Source organism: Mirounga leonina, unplaced genomic scaffold, assembly GCF_011800145.1.
Source record: "Mirounga leonina isolate KUSES-001 unplaced genomic scaffold, KU_Mleo_1.0 Mir_168, whole genome shotgun sequence".
Classification (NCBI taxonomy): Eukaryota; Metazoa; Chordata; class Mammalia; order Carnivora; family Phocidae; genus Mirounga; species Mirounga leonina.
In genome coordinates, this window is record NW_023270426.1 from 3,212,569 (window position 1) to 3,228,423 (window position 15,855).

Consider the following 15,855-nt stretch of genomic DNA (forward strand, 5'->3'; position numbering starts at 1 on the left):
GCCTCCTGCCCCGCCCACTGGCAGCCTCCTGCCCCGCCCACTGGCAGTCTCCCCACCAGACCGAACCCTTTTCTCTGAATTCTCCAAGACTGCCCTACCATCACATTTAAAAAATGGCTGTGATTCTGTAGGTTTTACAAATAAAAGCTGTGCAAATTATCAAGGGCTTCGTCTTTTTGAAACTAAGTTAAGGCTGTTCCACAAAAGCCTGAGTTTGGCAGCATTTCCACAAAACCTTAAAATACGAACCCTGCACCAAACAGACCTCACTTCCCTCCGCCATCCTCCTCCCTGTCCAGGGGCATGTGACGGCGGCAACACTGGTGCTGAAGGGAAGGCTAAAGAAAAGGGTCTGAGAGGGCGCCTGGGTGGCTCAGTCGGTTAAGCGACTGCCTTCGGCTCAGGTCGTGATCCTGGAGTCCCAGGATCGAGTCCCGCATCGGGCTCCCTGCTCGGCAGGGAGCCTGCTTCTCCCTCTGACCCTCCCCCCTCTCATGTGCTCTCTCTCTCTCTCTCTCTCTTTCTCTCTCTCATTCTCTCTGTCTCAAATAAATAAAATCTTTAGAAAAAAAAAAAAGAAGAAAAGGGTCTGAGAAACCATCTTCCAAGGCTGTGTCCTTGACATCAGCCAAGCTGCCTGAATCGTCTAATGCCCTTTCCTAAAGTCCGCTGCACATACTTTTGCCTTGTTCACACAGGCAGTGGTGGCCGGAAAGGCTTTTCCGTGCACTTTCGTGTCTATGTGCTTCATCCGTCTGGCGGTTTGCTGTTTCTTGGGTAGAAACCGTGTCTATCTCTAGTGTAGCCTCTAACTCCTTATTGGCATCCCATACTGTGCTGTGGAGCCAGTAATAAATTTTGCTTGAGATGCCTCAGAAAACATTTTTGTTACGGTAATGGTACTGAGGAAACGGGAGAGAAAATCTGGCCCAAGTATAGGAGTCAGGAAAAGAAGAGAAGCTTGTTTTTCTTCCTTTACTCTTGTCATCGCTAGTAATTTTCTTTGTATGTAGGATCACCTACATGAGACTTGATAGGAGCCAAGAAGTGACTTTCCCCGTTGAGAGAATCAGGGCACTTTAAAATCCCCAATCCATTAGATTTTAAGCATCAGAGGTTGTTAAAATGCTGGCGCCATCGCGGCCTGGCTCCCTGATCTATACTGCTCACCTAAAATTGGATTTCTCAGCTTGTTAATGAGGAAAGCCTGGCTATGAGCATTTGAGGCTCAGAATAGGTAGAGTTTGAATGAGTGCAAAGGGAAAAAGGGGTCAGGCGTAGGTTACTGCCAGGTTAGGGGAACACACTGTATCACGAGTCCATACCGATAACTGAAAAGGAGACAGGCCCCAGAAATACCAAAGGTCAGCTTTCCCTCGGCCACAGCTTGGGGAATCACTAGCTGCCGGTATCCTTGGGTGCTCACTGCTGGTCGGGAGAAGAATCTCACCAGATGCTTAACAAGACTAGAATGAGTAATTTCCTTTTAACCTAAGTCCATTTTATTCTCAACTCCTACTTGACCAAAGTTCTCATCCCTAGTCACAAAGGTCAGGAGTTGGAAGAGATGTCACAAGAGCCCTAGATCATATCATTGCAACACGCAGAGCCCGGCCCACAGAAGCATGGCGGTTATTAAGTCGTGTTCTTCCAAATGCCAGAAGCCAGGTTTGGGTAGTAGTTGAATCCTCACTGGACTCCTGTAATTTGCTCGAGGCCAGAGTTACCCAAACTTTAGTCATTCAACTTCCAATACTACAGTTTTAGTGATACCAGTGAGTCTTACCTACCATATTACATAGTAATTTTATCCCCTGTACTTCCAGCATTTGCATTTACTTCATATTTTATTTAAATTACCTTTAAAATGCATTTCAAGTAGAAACTTTGTCATCATAAGTGGGGGGGAAAGTGTCACTATTCGTAGATAGAAGGTCACCATAAAAAAGTAACTGAAAGCAAAACCGCTTTAATCCCAGCTAGCTCTAGCTGCACGGCAAAGCCCCCAGTCTAAAGCCTGTTTATTCTCGTCAGAGTGGGGGAGTAGCAAGTCAGGGGAGTCGTTAACGGTAAAGCACCAAACTGAGACTTTTCCCTTGACATGACCAAGAAGACTGAAAGAGAGATGAAAAGGGCATGGCTTCTAGCACAGGATTCAGTATTCTTGAAGGCCGTGATGTCCCGAACCACCTAAATCCCGTCCTGTAAGGAGCCGCCTGTCCTACTGGGAGGCCCTACTGCTGTAGGCTACACTGCGTTGGAGGAATCGTTGATACACTCTGTGATCTAGAAAATTCTCTTCAGGATTGTTCATGAAGTATGGACAACATACTCATCACCATACTTGACAGACCTTATGAATCTTACTGCAATATTATTTCCCAAAGTAAAAAGTGCTTACACAAATAGCTTGTACATTGATTAAAATATATTCAACATTTACTGTATGTTTTAGTTTAAATTATTCATTTGATACCTAATTTAAATTCTGTTTCTGTATCTTTTTCTTGTCTGCAATGCGTATATATCCTCTTGACTAAATATAATTGATAGTATCTCACTTTAAAGATTTCCCAAAATATATAAGCATACTACAGCGCTGGCATTTCCAATCAAATGAGAACATCTTTGTATATATTGACCATTTTATCTGTTTTCTGACCGCTCACAAGAACTCTATAAAGTCTCAAGTAGGGGATTTTCTTCTGATTTATTGTGTCCTAAGAGCAGAGGTCAGCATTTTCATTTTATATTTATGCTGTACAGCTCTCTTGGCAGATCAGTACGTGGCTAATTTCCTCACATATCTTGCAGTCTTCTTGGAAATCAGGTTTTATGGTATTATTACTTTTGGTCAGAAACAAGAGGCACAGGAGTGGCTATTAATTTTCAGTATTGCTTAACCTAAAAAAGAAAGCTCTTATTTCTTTTGCTGTGGGAAGAGAGGTGGGGGGAGACAAGCCAGATCTAAAAATAAAGTGGATTTTCTTTCTTATTCATATGTAATTAGAGCCCCTTTGTAACTACTCATTACCACCTCAATAGTTATAGGATGAATAAATAATATATATTTTTAAATGTGGCAAAACCAAGAAAGAAGTAGCCAGGGCTGCATCCAGTTTATCAACTTGGTGATTAAAGGGCTGGCTAGAGGCTCCAGACATCTAGGGACCCAGAGATAAAACAGAGCAGTTGGCTGTGTTTTTACTAATGAATCTAGGGCTTGAAAGATATCAGGCAATTTTAAAGAAAAGCAGCAAGGACAAGAGACATTAGACAAGGCCAGTAGGGTAATGAAGGGCAAGGCCAGTTACTGAGAGAGAAAATTACTTCATTTTCGGTGATAATGCTTCTGTGAGCCTTACGGGCCTCTTCTCACGCTTTGTTAGTATGACCGTCTATGTACATACAGCATCAGAATGCTCCTCACAGTGTAGAAGGAAAGAGCCTTGGAACATTCCACAGAAGGGCAGAGGGCTTGGGTCTTTTATTTGGAAAGGGGGAGGCTGAGAACAATGGTAGCAGAAGGGGGTTAGATTGCAAGGTGAGGATTGGTGCTTTGACAGAATGTGAAGAACGTACAGGATTAAATTGAGACGAAAGACAACAGCAAGGAAAAGAAAGAAAAAGGCAAGCAAACATACTCTGGAAATGCAGGATTGTCTGGAGGATGTCGTGGGACAGAGAGTGGGGCCGGCCCAGTGGCGGTCAGCAAATCTGCAGGGCAGAGCTGTGGGCTCCTCGGCTCACTGGCCTCTTACTTAGCAGCCAAATTAAAAAAAAAAAAGGCATGGGGCACTTGACTCCTCCTCAGCAAGCTGGTGAGCGGGACACATTTTCTGTTTAGTGGGGAAACGTGTGATATTTTAGGAACAATTCCAGAGTATATTTAGCTCCTAAAGCTGGGGCACACAAATGTCACATTCCCATGAGACAATCGACCCAGTGAAAAGAGCACCCGCCAGAGGCCCTCGCAGAACCCATGAAACTCTCGCATCCCAGGAGATGCTGTGCACGCGGATGTGACATCATTAAGCACCCACATCAGGAAATGAAAAGAAGCGAGGCGATCACAGACTGGGCTAAGCTGCGGGACGTCATCATGAGTCAGCAAAGAAACAAGACTTTTCCAACGGAATCACGCCATCACCAAGTCATACCACACCGTGCTTAGCGAAACAGAACAGAAGGTGAAAATAAATCATGAACATTAAACAGAAAAACAATTCAGAGCAAAATGGAAATCAAAATCATAAAAATCATGGCAAAAGGGACATTAAGCTACGTTTTGTTTTCGAAAAATTTTTCTGCATAACAACCCATTGTCATTGCCCCATCAAATACATACTCAATTGTCAAAAACCCAACTCGAATTTGACGGGGCAAGGCAAGGAGTTAACAGGAACAGTGATCATGTTCAACACCCATGCGGTCACTTCTGCCACCATTGCTTGACAGTTTGTAGACTGCTTCCAGCTTTGTCAATATTCATAATAAGACCCAAGAGAACGAACAGTGCCGAATTTTAAAATGATCTGTCAAAGTGTTAATTGGGCTCTTCGATAACCTCCATCCCTTGGGGGAGTTAACAACTGGAGCATTCATGCCACCCGTCTCAGTGAAGTGAAGAGAAAATGATTGTAACCAACAGCTAGCGATCTGGTTGACATACTTAATGCTTTACCGGAACGGCTGTTTGGTTTTTCAGAAAGTCACGGTGGCCAAACACCAACTGATTTCACGGAGCCGTCTCTTCGGGAGAACTCGGCCAAGACCAACACATCTGCGGTCTGGAGCCACACATAACAAATAATGGCACAGGGTAGGGCTTGTGGCCCACCGTGATAGTTCTGTCCCGTCACCCATGAGCCTGGCGCGCTCGTGGAACGGTAAGAGCAGGGATGCTGCCAGCTTTAGGAGGCTGCCGAGGCAGAAGCCACTCTTTTTAAGGTCTGGGGCAGGGAATATGAATCAGAAGTTCTAGAGGAATAAGAAAATTGATTTTTGAGGGGACACGCTCCGGAACAAGTTACAAGGGCTACACCCTCGCACTGCGGCTTGGCCCACACAGCAGCGGAGGTGAGTCGCAAAAGAGAGGGTGAGGGTCTAGCGTGTGGGGCTGCCTGGCCAACAGTCTCTCAAAGTAAACATGGAAATACGTACATAGAAAACCCCACGGTGGGGACACAACAGAGACTGGCCTCCGAGGGTCACAGTGGCTAACTGGGCTTTTTCAGTCTCTGATTTACAAGACTGTCTTTTGGACAAGCAGCTGCAACTAAAGTAGGATGTGTTACCAGAAGCAGCCACTGGTGAGAAAAGAGAGGACATTTCCTGTCTCTAGTTGAGCAAAGAAAGCAGGGGAGAATTTAGGACAGTTCACAGTAGAGTCCCTTTCATGGAGCGCAGCTTCCTTTCTGTTTTAAATGCATAGCAATTCTGCTTGATTAAATAACATATTTTTGTCTTAGCTGTTGTCCTCAAAGGGCAGTTACGGTACATTGCAGGATGACAGCTCTGTTCACATTCAGCACCATGCGTGAGGGAGGGATGCTACGGGCCAGTAAAGACTCTGCCCTGCGCTCTCTCTTTCCGTTCACACATTGAGCGGGTCTTTGCCTGGATTACGTGCACGTGCCAAGGCCGGCCCTGCATTCCATCCCCTTGTGGAATGGGAAAGGAGGACCCAGAATCACAGAATGAGCTCAGAGGAGTGGAGAGGGATCTGCTTTGGGCCAAGCCGCACCTCTTTTGGACGGAGGGAGCTGAGAGGATGTGTTATTTGTTTTGTGTGTTTTCTCCTTGATCCGGGAATAATTGAGGATCAAGCCGAGCACAGAGGACTGGATTGCAGTCTTTTCTGAGACGCTCTCAATCAGTGTGTTGGAGGTTCCTCGAACGCTGCTACGATGCAGCTGGAAGCAGTTACATGGTCCTCCTCACTCTTCCCTCCCTCTCCCCCCAGAGGAAGAGGCATTTCCAAGGCCTTACCCTTCTTGTCTTGGTGATTACGGGAAGACACCGCCCCCAAAGAGTCTGTCCTGTCAGGTGAATCGAGCAGATCCTTCCAGTCCAGCATTCCTGCCCTAGACTCATACCCCTCTTGAGCCGCCGCATCTGACGTGGTGGTGCTGGGCAAGAGGGAACTGGAGTGCCCTGTTTGCATCACAAATACAGTTAGGCAAAACATCGCAGGAGACCCCCACATTCCCTTTGCTCAGAGGCCAGGAGGGGGACCCCCAACCTGGCTGTAGGACTGAAAGGAGACTGCCCTAGAAATAACAGGCTTGGGGGCTGGGGTTCCGCAGAAGACTCCCTGCCCTTGCACTTAGAGGATGAAGGGCCTGATCCTATCTCTGCTGCTTGCTGGGTGAGCCTGGGAGAGTCACTTAATCTCTCTGGGCCTTGATTTTCCTTGTGCACAAGACGGGGATGATGTCACTTACCTCCCTGTGTGGGGAGGATAAAGTGACATCATGGCTGAAGTACCCAGCAGTGTCTGACACAGCACATGCTCAAGAAATACCGGGGTCCTTCTCTGGTATTCCCACGGCACCACTAAAGGCAGGATGTGTCCACTCTGGGGGACTCCATTTGTGACTGATGGGGCAGGTGGACGGTAGTGGAGGAGCCTCTCACCTCTTGCCTCTTAGAAACAACTCCGCGGCCCCACGCCCTTCCCACCGAGCCTTTCTCAAGGTGTGTCTAGTTTTCAGCTTCAGCTCAACTTCACAGGTTCCCCATTTCTAAGAGAAGTGATGGCATCCTCAAGGGAGCTGCTCCCACCACCGCTTCCCTGGAATGGCAGCCTCAACCGCCCCGTGTTGCCATGACTGTGCCTTCCGCGTCTTGTTCTGGCAAAGTCAGTCCCATGGTTTATGACTCATGCTTGGGAGAGGTTGTTCTTGAGGCCATGATTCAGATTAGAAAGGGATAGCTTTTTGAGATCCAGAGGAGCCTACCACAGGATGGCATCAGGAAAAGAATGGCCAGGTTGGGAGTTATGGCAGAAACTCTGGATTCTTCCTATGAACACATTCCTAAGCTTTCCTGCCAGCATCCCGCAAGGTTAAATACAGGTTGCACCAGGTGCTTTGATGTCAACTGTCACAGTGGTTTAAAGGAAGCCTCACTGCCTCTTCTCTCCGGTAGAAATAAAATTTAACCTGTGATTTTCCATTAGAGTCTTTGGCTCATTAAACCGTCTTAGCTCTAGCAGCCTCTTGAACAATGTTTGAAAAAACATCAAGGCAACTTCTGTGAATGTGGAAACAGTGCCTCTGGTAGAAAGGAGGGCAGATTCACAAGTGGCTCCAGCCTTGGGCTGTGATCACCACGTATGTGATAAATAAAATACTGGTGACCAGAAAGAAAGATCACAATGATCAAAGAATTGCGTTCTTCTTTATTAGTTATTATAATAAGTTGGGTTCCCAGGAGACTCCAGTGCTGCACATAACAGACAACCTGTGTAAAGAAGACCTCAGGAAAAAGCAGAGAAGCCAGGTGGGTCACCTACATTCTAATGATTTCTGTGGAAGCACCACTCTTAAATGCCCCCACAGCACTTGGGTGACATTTAAGAAACCTTCTGTGTAGTTTGTTCTCCTCCACGCAGCTTCAAACATTGGCTTTGGTGCACATAGTCTGGTTTCTATCCAGCTGTTAGGTACATGTTCATTTACAACTCAAGAATGCTTGCATCTAGACTGTCTGTTTTTACATTCCTGGGTTTCATAGCTCATCTCTTAATACTGGTAAGAGAACAGGAGTAGCGAAATCAAGCCGGACTTGGAAATGCAGAATTTCTCTTCCTTCTTTTTTGCTTATATTGCGGTCTGAAAGAGAGCCTCTGTTTCCTACTCCTGAATTCTGCACCGCTCTTACGCGATATATGGTCAGCCTAAGAGAGAATGCAGCACCCAGCCTAGGCAAACCACTAGGAATTGCTTCGTAGGGAGTTAGAAGGGGCGGGTGTGTGTGTGTGTGTGTGTGTGCGTGTGTGTGGTGGTGGTGGCGGGGAACGAAACCCTTTTCTCCAAGTAGCAAGAATTTTTTACCTGAATTGATACGCATTTTGAGTACTTTCAATTTAACTGTGTTCAAGGGGCAGTTTTATGGTAATGCTGTAAGTATGGTTTAGGGAGAACATTTCTTAATACGGTAATCTAGGGGAAATATATGCCTAAGGGACACATTCTCCATCGAAAGATTTCCTGGACCATATGCTGCAAATACATGGAAAACTCATTTGTAATGGAAAGCTATGGCTATGAGAGGAAATTAATGTAGACCAGATGGTAGTTAGGTAGGAAAATGCTTTACACAAATGTGAGAAATCAGCTCCTTCCTATTGCTCAAGTGTTAGTCTAATACCCACCACATCCCCATTTTCTGTATGTAAATCTAGAGAAACCATGCATCTGATGTACTCAGAATTAAAGGAAAAAACTGAGCAGCCTGAGGTTTGTATTCTTTTAAACTTATGCTTGAGGATAGGCAACATGTGTCACTGGTGAAATCAGACAATCGGAGAAAGCAATACCTGATTCTCAAAAATTTTAGAACCGCCTCGTAAGAGCACGATTAACCAGCAGTCTTTAGTTCGAAATCAGAGAGGCATGTTGTTACTACTACTTCTCCAAGCTTAAGATGTTAAGAGGGAGTCGCTTATGTTCTTTCTTAACATCTGATTCTACAGGCTGTACCATCTGTGTCTTCCCTAGGAGACCCTGTGACCAAAATGATGCTACACAGATAGGCACTGATCTGTAGGCATGGTATTACAGGTCAGTAGGTTTGGAGCCCATGATTTTGTCTTGTTAACCCATCATGAAAGGTCATATTTTAATCAGTGGAGCTTACGATGTGTTCTTTTTTTTTTTTTTTTAAGTAATCAATCTCTCCATCTAATGTGGGGCTCGAACTCACGACCCTGAGATCAGGAGTCGCACACTCTGCTGACCGAGCCAGCCAGGCGCCCCTGAAGTATTCTTCTTATAATATGCAAAGAAATAGATTTTAGAAGTTAAATTTAATATGCATCACATTGTTTCTCTGTATCTACAAGTCTTTGTGATTCCAGAGATTAGAGACACTTCAAACCACTGTTACCTATTAGCAATGGTTGTAGCCAATTAGACACAAAACAAGAGACACTTAATCAGTACAAGAGAGGGAGAGAGAAGGCAAACAGGGTCCAATTCACTAAAAGGGGTTCTTGCATATGTGAACTGCTGTTGCGCAGAACTTTTGCCAAGCAGAGAGACTGCATGATTTATCGTAAAGATTCCTTTTTCTGAGTTAGGCAGTTCGAGTTTTACGGCTCTCTCTCTGCACTCAGCCACTGAACATTTTAGGGGGGGGCATGCAAAGGACACAGCTAGGGACAGTGGGTGCATTTTGGACTTTGTGGTTGGCTTCCTAGTCTATATCCGTGTTCATACAAATAGCAATTTGGTCTTCTTTCCTTTGATGGTAGAAATTCGACACTGTAGTAGGCACTCAACACGTATTTGCTGAGTGAATTAATGAAATCTGTTCTAGGTTTTTTAACTCCAAAATAAGCATCTCTTGGAATAGTTCGTGAAAAGAAAGTCTCCTGTGTTTTTGTAAGTATTGTCTGGACCAGTTCTTATTTTGGTGGTCAATCATCTAACAACTTGACGCTGGACAGATTTAGCCTAAAATGGATAGGATCATTAGGTGAAAGGAAAATTCTACCTCTTCTTTAATTTCATCACAGAAGCCACTGATCAAGAGCTGAGGGCGAACAGGCATCATGCCTTAAAATGTTAACATGGAGGAATTAATAAGTTCCTTTCCCTTTGTAAAGGAAATAGGAGAGATCCATAGATTGGAGGGTGACTTTTTCTTCCTAAAAAGCATCCCATCCTTTATTCTTTCCATATGAGAAATTACCTGGGAGTTAAAATTGGTCTTCGTCCAATTGATGAGTGCTGGGGAGGTAGCCGGTTCAATTAGATTTAAGACCTGAATTCCTCAGTATCTGATAAAGATTATTCAATTATGGGAAATGATTGCAAAGCATGATATGGGAGGAGAGCAGATGCTAAGTGGGTTCTCTTTCTGAAGGGTGAGCTAAGCTAGATGACCTCTGCCTCCTGAGAAATTTTTCTTCATTGTTGGTGTTCAGTATTCTGGTTTGAGTAACAGATGAGACTAAAGGTGGATGAATTCTGTGGGCTCATCTGCTTTACGTGGCCTCCCTTCACAAGGAAAACAGGAGAAACCCAGCATTGTTCCCCATATCTGCACAGCTCACTTAGGACTGCACAGCCTTTAGGACTTCCAAAGAGGCTTTTTATTTATGCTAATTAGACACAGGGAGTAAGAGTTCATTACATAGAGCTGTTAAATACATGTGTAGCCGTCTTAAACTATTTCTTCAATCCTAAACCTGCCTTGCTTTCTTTTCTTTCCTTTTTTCCCCTTCCTTTATTCCCTGCCTCTACATTTAAAGACTGTCCTGGAATTGTTACTGTTAATGTATTTTTAACACAAAAGCTATAAAATGCACATCAGTGAAACTCTTAGTCCCCATTATAATGCAAAGCTTAAATCTTCATCACACGTGTTTTTCATATTTAAAAAACACTTGAATAGTTTACCCTATAAACATTTGGGGGAACTCTGAGAAATAGCAATGGAACACTTCAATTGCATTTCAATTTTTCTTATAAAGGGCTCAGAATATTCTGTTTATGGACTTCATGGCTTTGTTTAATGTATTGTCTGTGTATTTCAGAGCAGGAACAATGGGATAGATCCTGTTTGCACATCATTTCCACCGCGTCACTCTTCCTTGTATACATTCTGAAGAACTCTCACTGAAAATATGTCTACATATTCATACTCTTTGTGAACTTAAGTTTCAAATGGCTAATTTTCATGTGATATCGGAAAGGTTTGTTTGCCTCCTAAGAACTGGTCTCTGCATGCTGTGTAGATTCCCTCCCCCACTCCCCGCAGAGGGTATTGCCCTGAAAGTCAGCATTTTGGGGAATGGCACTCTATCAGTTAAGAGCTATGGCCTATTACTTATAAGCACTGTTCTTTTATCTTGGATATACTCATAGCCCAAAAGCAATTTCTTCTCCCTCAAGAACTCATTAAATGTATCCACCAAATTCCCTAAGGTTGGCGAGTTTCATGTTCTGTGGATTAAAAATGTAGGAACCAGTCTCCTATGTCAATTGTCTCTCATAGGCAGTGATTTTTGAAGGATTGTGAAATTGATAAATAATTTTAGTGAATTGGGGCCCTGAAGTAACAAAGATTCTGGTCCATGATGTTTAGGGATGAAAACTATAAACTACCACAGGATGAGTGGCTTAGAATTAAAAAAAAAAAAAAAGTCCATAAACTGACCATATACTGTGTTGTAAGACATTTCATAATCTGGAAGAGGAGTTGAAATGTCTATAAAAAAAATAATGAGGATAAAAAATTAATTAAAAAGAAACTTAAGGTTTGAAAATACTCAAGAGGATTAGTGAAACAGGATTTCCCACATAGATTTCCATCGATATTAAATTATGAGTAATATCTTCCTTACCATTCAGGGCCACGAAGGAATCTGGAAGACAAAAGGGAGGAGAAGGTTACTTAATGTTTAACCCTCTGCTTAGTGTGACTTACATAATAAGTAGGAATGAGCTAACACAGAATTATGCTAACATGTGATCCCCAGTACTAAGTAAGTGCTTTTTAATTTCTGCGTGTAATACAAGACACTTTATATCGGGTCCGATTTCACACTCCTCTATCTCTTCCCCGAGTGAGTTTCCTCAAAGTCACTGCCCTTTGTTGCCAAGGCTCAAAGAAACAGCAAGAGTTAGTAGAAGGAAGGGAACTGCGATTATACGTGATTCTGGGACTTGAGGCCTTACTCCATACAGAGGGACGTGTATGCAGGTGAAAGAAGTGACACCTGGACCACACTTACAAAACACTCTTGTCTTTACGCTCTCTCTCGTATCGTCCTCTCAACCACACACATAGGTGGGTGCGTGTGCGGTGTGTCTAGGTCGCGTCACTGGTTCATTCAGCTTCCTCCTCAGCCTCTGACACTGACTCTTCAGGATTTCCTCATTTCCCCTAAAAATCCTGTTCAGGAGTCACTGTGCACCGATTATCTAAATCCTCTGAATGCCTTTATGTGAACAGGTATGGCTAGCAGAAGTAGGTCGTGCTGTAGCCGGAGCAGAGAGAGCGAGACGCTGCTAGGAAAGGCAGCGAGGGGCAGTTGTTCCTCCTGCCCTGAGCCGGGTACCCTGAGTGCCTCACCAGGACTGGAGCTCAAGGTTAGGTAGCCCATGAAAACAGAGGCTTGCCCCCTGAGATTGAAGAGTAGGTCACGGGTTGGGGACCTGAGGGTCTCCCCTGCGTTAGATACAGAGGCTTCCTTCGGTTCCTTTGTCCAAAACCACACAGGTGGCGGGGACACGTGATAGAGACAGTAACAACCACGTCACAGCTTTCATCCGTTCAGTTATCCAGTCCCAGTTGACACCCCTATTTTCTACAAATGCCCATAACACCAGATCATAAAAATAGGAAGAAAATTATTCACTGAAGTCAGCTAATTAAGTTTGCTCACACAGACGCACACACAAACCAGAACTTGTTTCCCTGAAAACGGAGCCATAAGGCACCGACATGATTAACATGATTTAAGATCCACTGATCAAACATCAGACTGTTTGAGACACACAAGTAACGCAGGCCTTTTGGTGATAACAGTCTCCTGGGTGGATTTCTTCACGCATAAATTTTGTGTTTGAAGACCCAATAAGAAGCGTTTGCCGATACGTAATATTTGCAAACAAAAAAATACAGCAAAGAATTCGGAGATGAGGCTGCCCGTAGTCCTCTTTATTTAAAGAGTAATATTTGATCTCCAAAAAAGGGTAAGGTAGAAATTTGGAACCTTAGAGTCTGAGATTTCGGTACTCTTGGCCCAAAGATTGAGAGTTTGACCCATGATTTCCATTACAGACCCGGGTATCAGAGTAATACAGTTTCATTCCCCTAGGAGCTGTTTTCGGGGTGCCATTTTGAATGAATGTAAGCTTCCTAGAATCATCATATATAACATTTGAAACCCTGCGAACTATTTTCCAAGAGAGTGTCATTATTCTCTAACTTGGCATTAGTAAACATTTTCAGGAGCATACCCATGTTAATCAGATCATAGGACACCTGGGCAGACGTTTGACCAGCATCTTTTATATGAAGTTCCAACTAAAATGTTACCATTTAGTAACTTTTGAAATGAACTCCGAGGTAAGCATAATAGGCTAGGTCCTATAAAAAAGGTTATTTTGAGTCATCTTGTACTTTGTGGGTTCTTCCTGAAGTTTTTTCCCACGGGGAATGGTAACAGACATAAATCTAATTAAAAAAAAATTACTTTTATTAGGCGATATGTTTGAGAAGAACAAAACCCTCCCATTCAATTAGAAAGCTAGAGTACAGCGATCAATCTTCTTATTATTTGGCTAAAAATTACGGTGTGATAACACATTTTTTAAAACAACAAGACCAGTTTTTTAATGGAAATGCTGATCTAACTTACTGCTCGGTGATAGTTAATATCCTCTGGAGTGAATTGGTTCCACAGCGTTTATAGCAACAGCACTGGGGGCGCTGCTCTGCAACACACAGTTTTCTTTATCGGACGTTTAGAAGATGATTTCTGTTACTTCTGCCTGGCTCAGTGTCAGCCACACCCAGCCGCACATGCGGCGTTATGTATCTGGGCCATCCGACCAAAGGATCTTTGCACAAAGACGAGCATGGATAAAAAGCTGTACTTACTGTGACAGTCTCCCAGGCCATCTGTATTGCCACGTTCTAGGTCCTGTTCAAAAGTCAGTCTTTAAAAAAAAAAAAAAAAAAAGCAGGGAGAAGAAAGAAACAAATTCAATAATGCAAGTCCTTACTCCAGAACGAGTCTGAAGTTTCACTACAGAAATGAACACGGTTTGATAAATTGAGTGGCAGGTGCAAAAAAAGAAGTAGATAACGGCTGGGAAGTCTGTCTCCGAAGTTTATGGAAATGAGTCTTATGGGACTGTCCGAAGAGAAGCCGGGGTTTAAGCAGCTGATTCCGATATTATTCAGGAAGTGAATTAGTTGGCGGATTATTTATATCCTCCTTTTACAGATTCTTTGAGCATTTCTTAAACATTTAAAAAGTTTAAATGTTAACATAACTCTTTATAAATGATATAGAAGTCTGTAAATTAAAAAAAAAAAAAAGTCTCTTCCTCTCTCCTTTTGCTTTGACCCCAGCACTGCCTTCCTAGACCTTGATCTATTTCTCTGTGTAGAAATGACCTGTATAACAGAGTGTTCCAAGGAACAGATGGCTGGGGGGCATGTAGCGCCCTTGAGGGGATGGGCCATGGTGGTGGATTGTGCTGAGACCCCCGGAGACCCCGTGGCCCTGTGACTCGAGCTCACTCTTCTTTCAAACCCATTTGGTCACCATTGGGCTGCACAAGGTGTATAACAAGACCAATCTCAATATATCTATTTTGATTTTTTAAAATAAGCCCACTGGACTCACTCAGAGGAGTACTGTCCTTTTTTGGGTGGGGGAGCTCCATGCTGCTTCTCACAGCATCATTGAAACTCTAGTTTGCAACTGCCTTAGAGTTTATTTTATGGACCATTTAGGAAAACTATCTGGAAAGTCACCACCTTGATCGAATCCTTCACCATGTTTGTTTTCCAGTGTTTTTTTTCTGTTAAAAATCAAATTCATATTCAAAGGATAAAGATTTTCAGTGGTAGTGAAAGCCAGGATTCATCAGGCCCTGAAGGCTGTTTTCCAAGGAGAGTTCCACATGTTTTGAGCAATGAAATATAGATGTAGATCCTTAAGGGAACAATTTTGGAGTTCACATGTTTACTTAAAAATTATTTTCTTTTTAAGATTTTATTTATTTGTTGAAGAGAGCAACTGAACACAGGCAGGGGGGAGGGAAGGGGTAGAGGGAGAAGCAGACTCCCCACTGAGCAGGGAGCCCGATGCGGGACTCAATCCCAGGACCCTGGGATCATGACCTGAGCCAGAGGCAGATGCTTGACCGACTGAGACACCCAGGCTCCCCGACTTAAAAATGATTTTTAAAAATCAGTCACACCTTGAGTATAGAAAGGAGATAGGTCATTTCTTAGCTTTCCTCAGTGTGATTTGTGATCTTTACTCCTTCACCTCAAGGGTTCCCATGAAAAGACACAAAGTTCTAACTCTAGTATGTCAGTATTGCTACTTGTGAAGCTGATCTCATCATGTGTAGTGAGTCAACCCTTTGTACTAGTCAGATTTCCAGGTCAGACTTTAACAACTGTCATGAGCTGTGTTTGTGGGAATACTTTCCCTCAAATTATGCATGTGGTGGTCATCAGATACGCTCTCCTGCCTGTCCAGCTATTCTAAAATGGGAGAGGAGGCTCAGAGTGATGGCGAGACGATTCTTTGCCCTCTTGGATCTGGGGACGTTGAAGGAATGGTTCAGACAGAACTGTGCTGCCATATCGCACCTTCCTCGAGTTGCCGTAACTTGTCAAGGATGTGCATTGGATTTCATATCCACTAAAGTAAAGACGGGGGGAAAAAACCTTTAATGCCATCTAAGCATTTAAAGTCAGGCTAACAATTTTAAGCACCAGCATCACAGGCATGATGGACTGGCCTGATCTAGCTGATCGGCTGGAGAACTGCCAAGAATTGACTGACTCCCTAACGAGTAATAGGGTCAACAGTTCTTCAGTGCAGGAGAATGTTTATTGGATGCATACACCATCCTTGCAGTACAAATG

General features: G+C 43.7%; 1 protein-coding gene across 3 annotated transcripts in view; it reads right to left on the reverse strand.

The window, feature by feature from the left end:
- Positions 1–15,855, reverse strand: part of SEMA6A (semaphorin 6A) — a 126,686-nt gene that overhangs the window by 15,803 nt on the left and 95,028 nt on the right. Inside the window, exons 16-19 of one of the 3 annotated variants that reach the window (XM_035013965.1) lie at positions 13,843–13,901; positions 11,579–11,599; positions 11,392–11,442; positions 5,992–6,156 (exon numbers count right to left, since the gene is read on the reverse strand). In XM_035013965.1, coding sequence (XP_034869856.1) covers positions 5,992–6,156; positions 11,392–11,442; positions 11,579–11,599; positions 13,843–13,901 — 296 coding nt within the window. The remainder of the gene's footprint in view (positions 1–5,991; positions 6,157–11,391; positions 11,443–11,578; positions 11,600–13,842; positions 13,902–15,855) is intronic. The other 2 variants (XM_035013962.1, XM_035013964.1) reach the window with 2 other exon arrangements.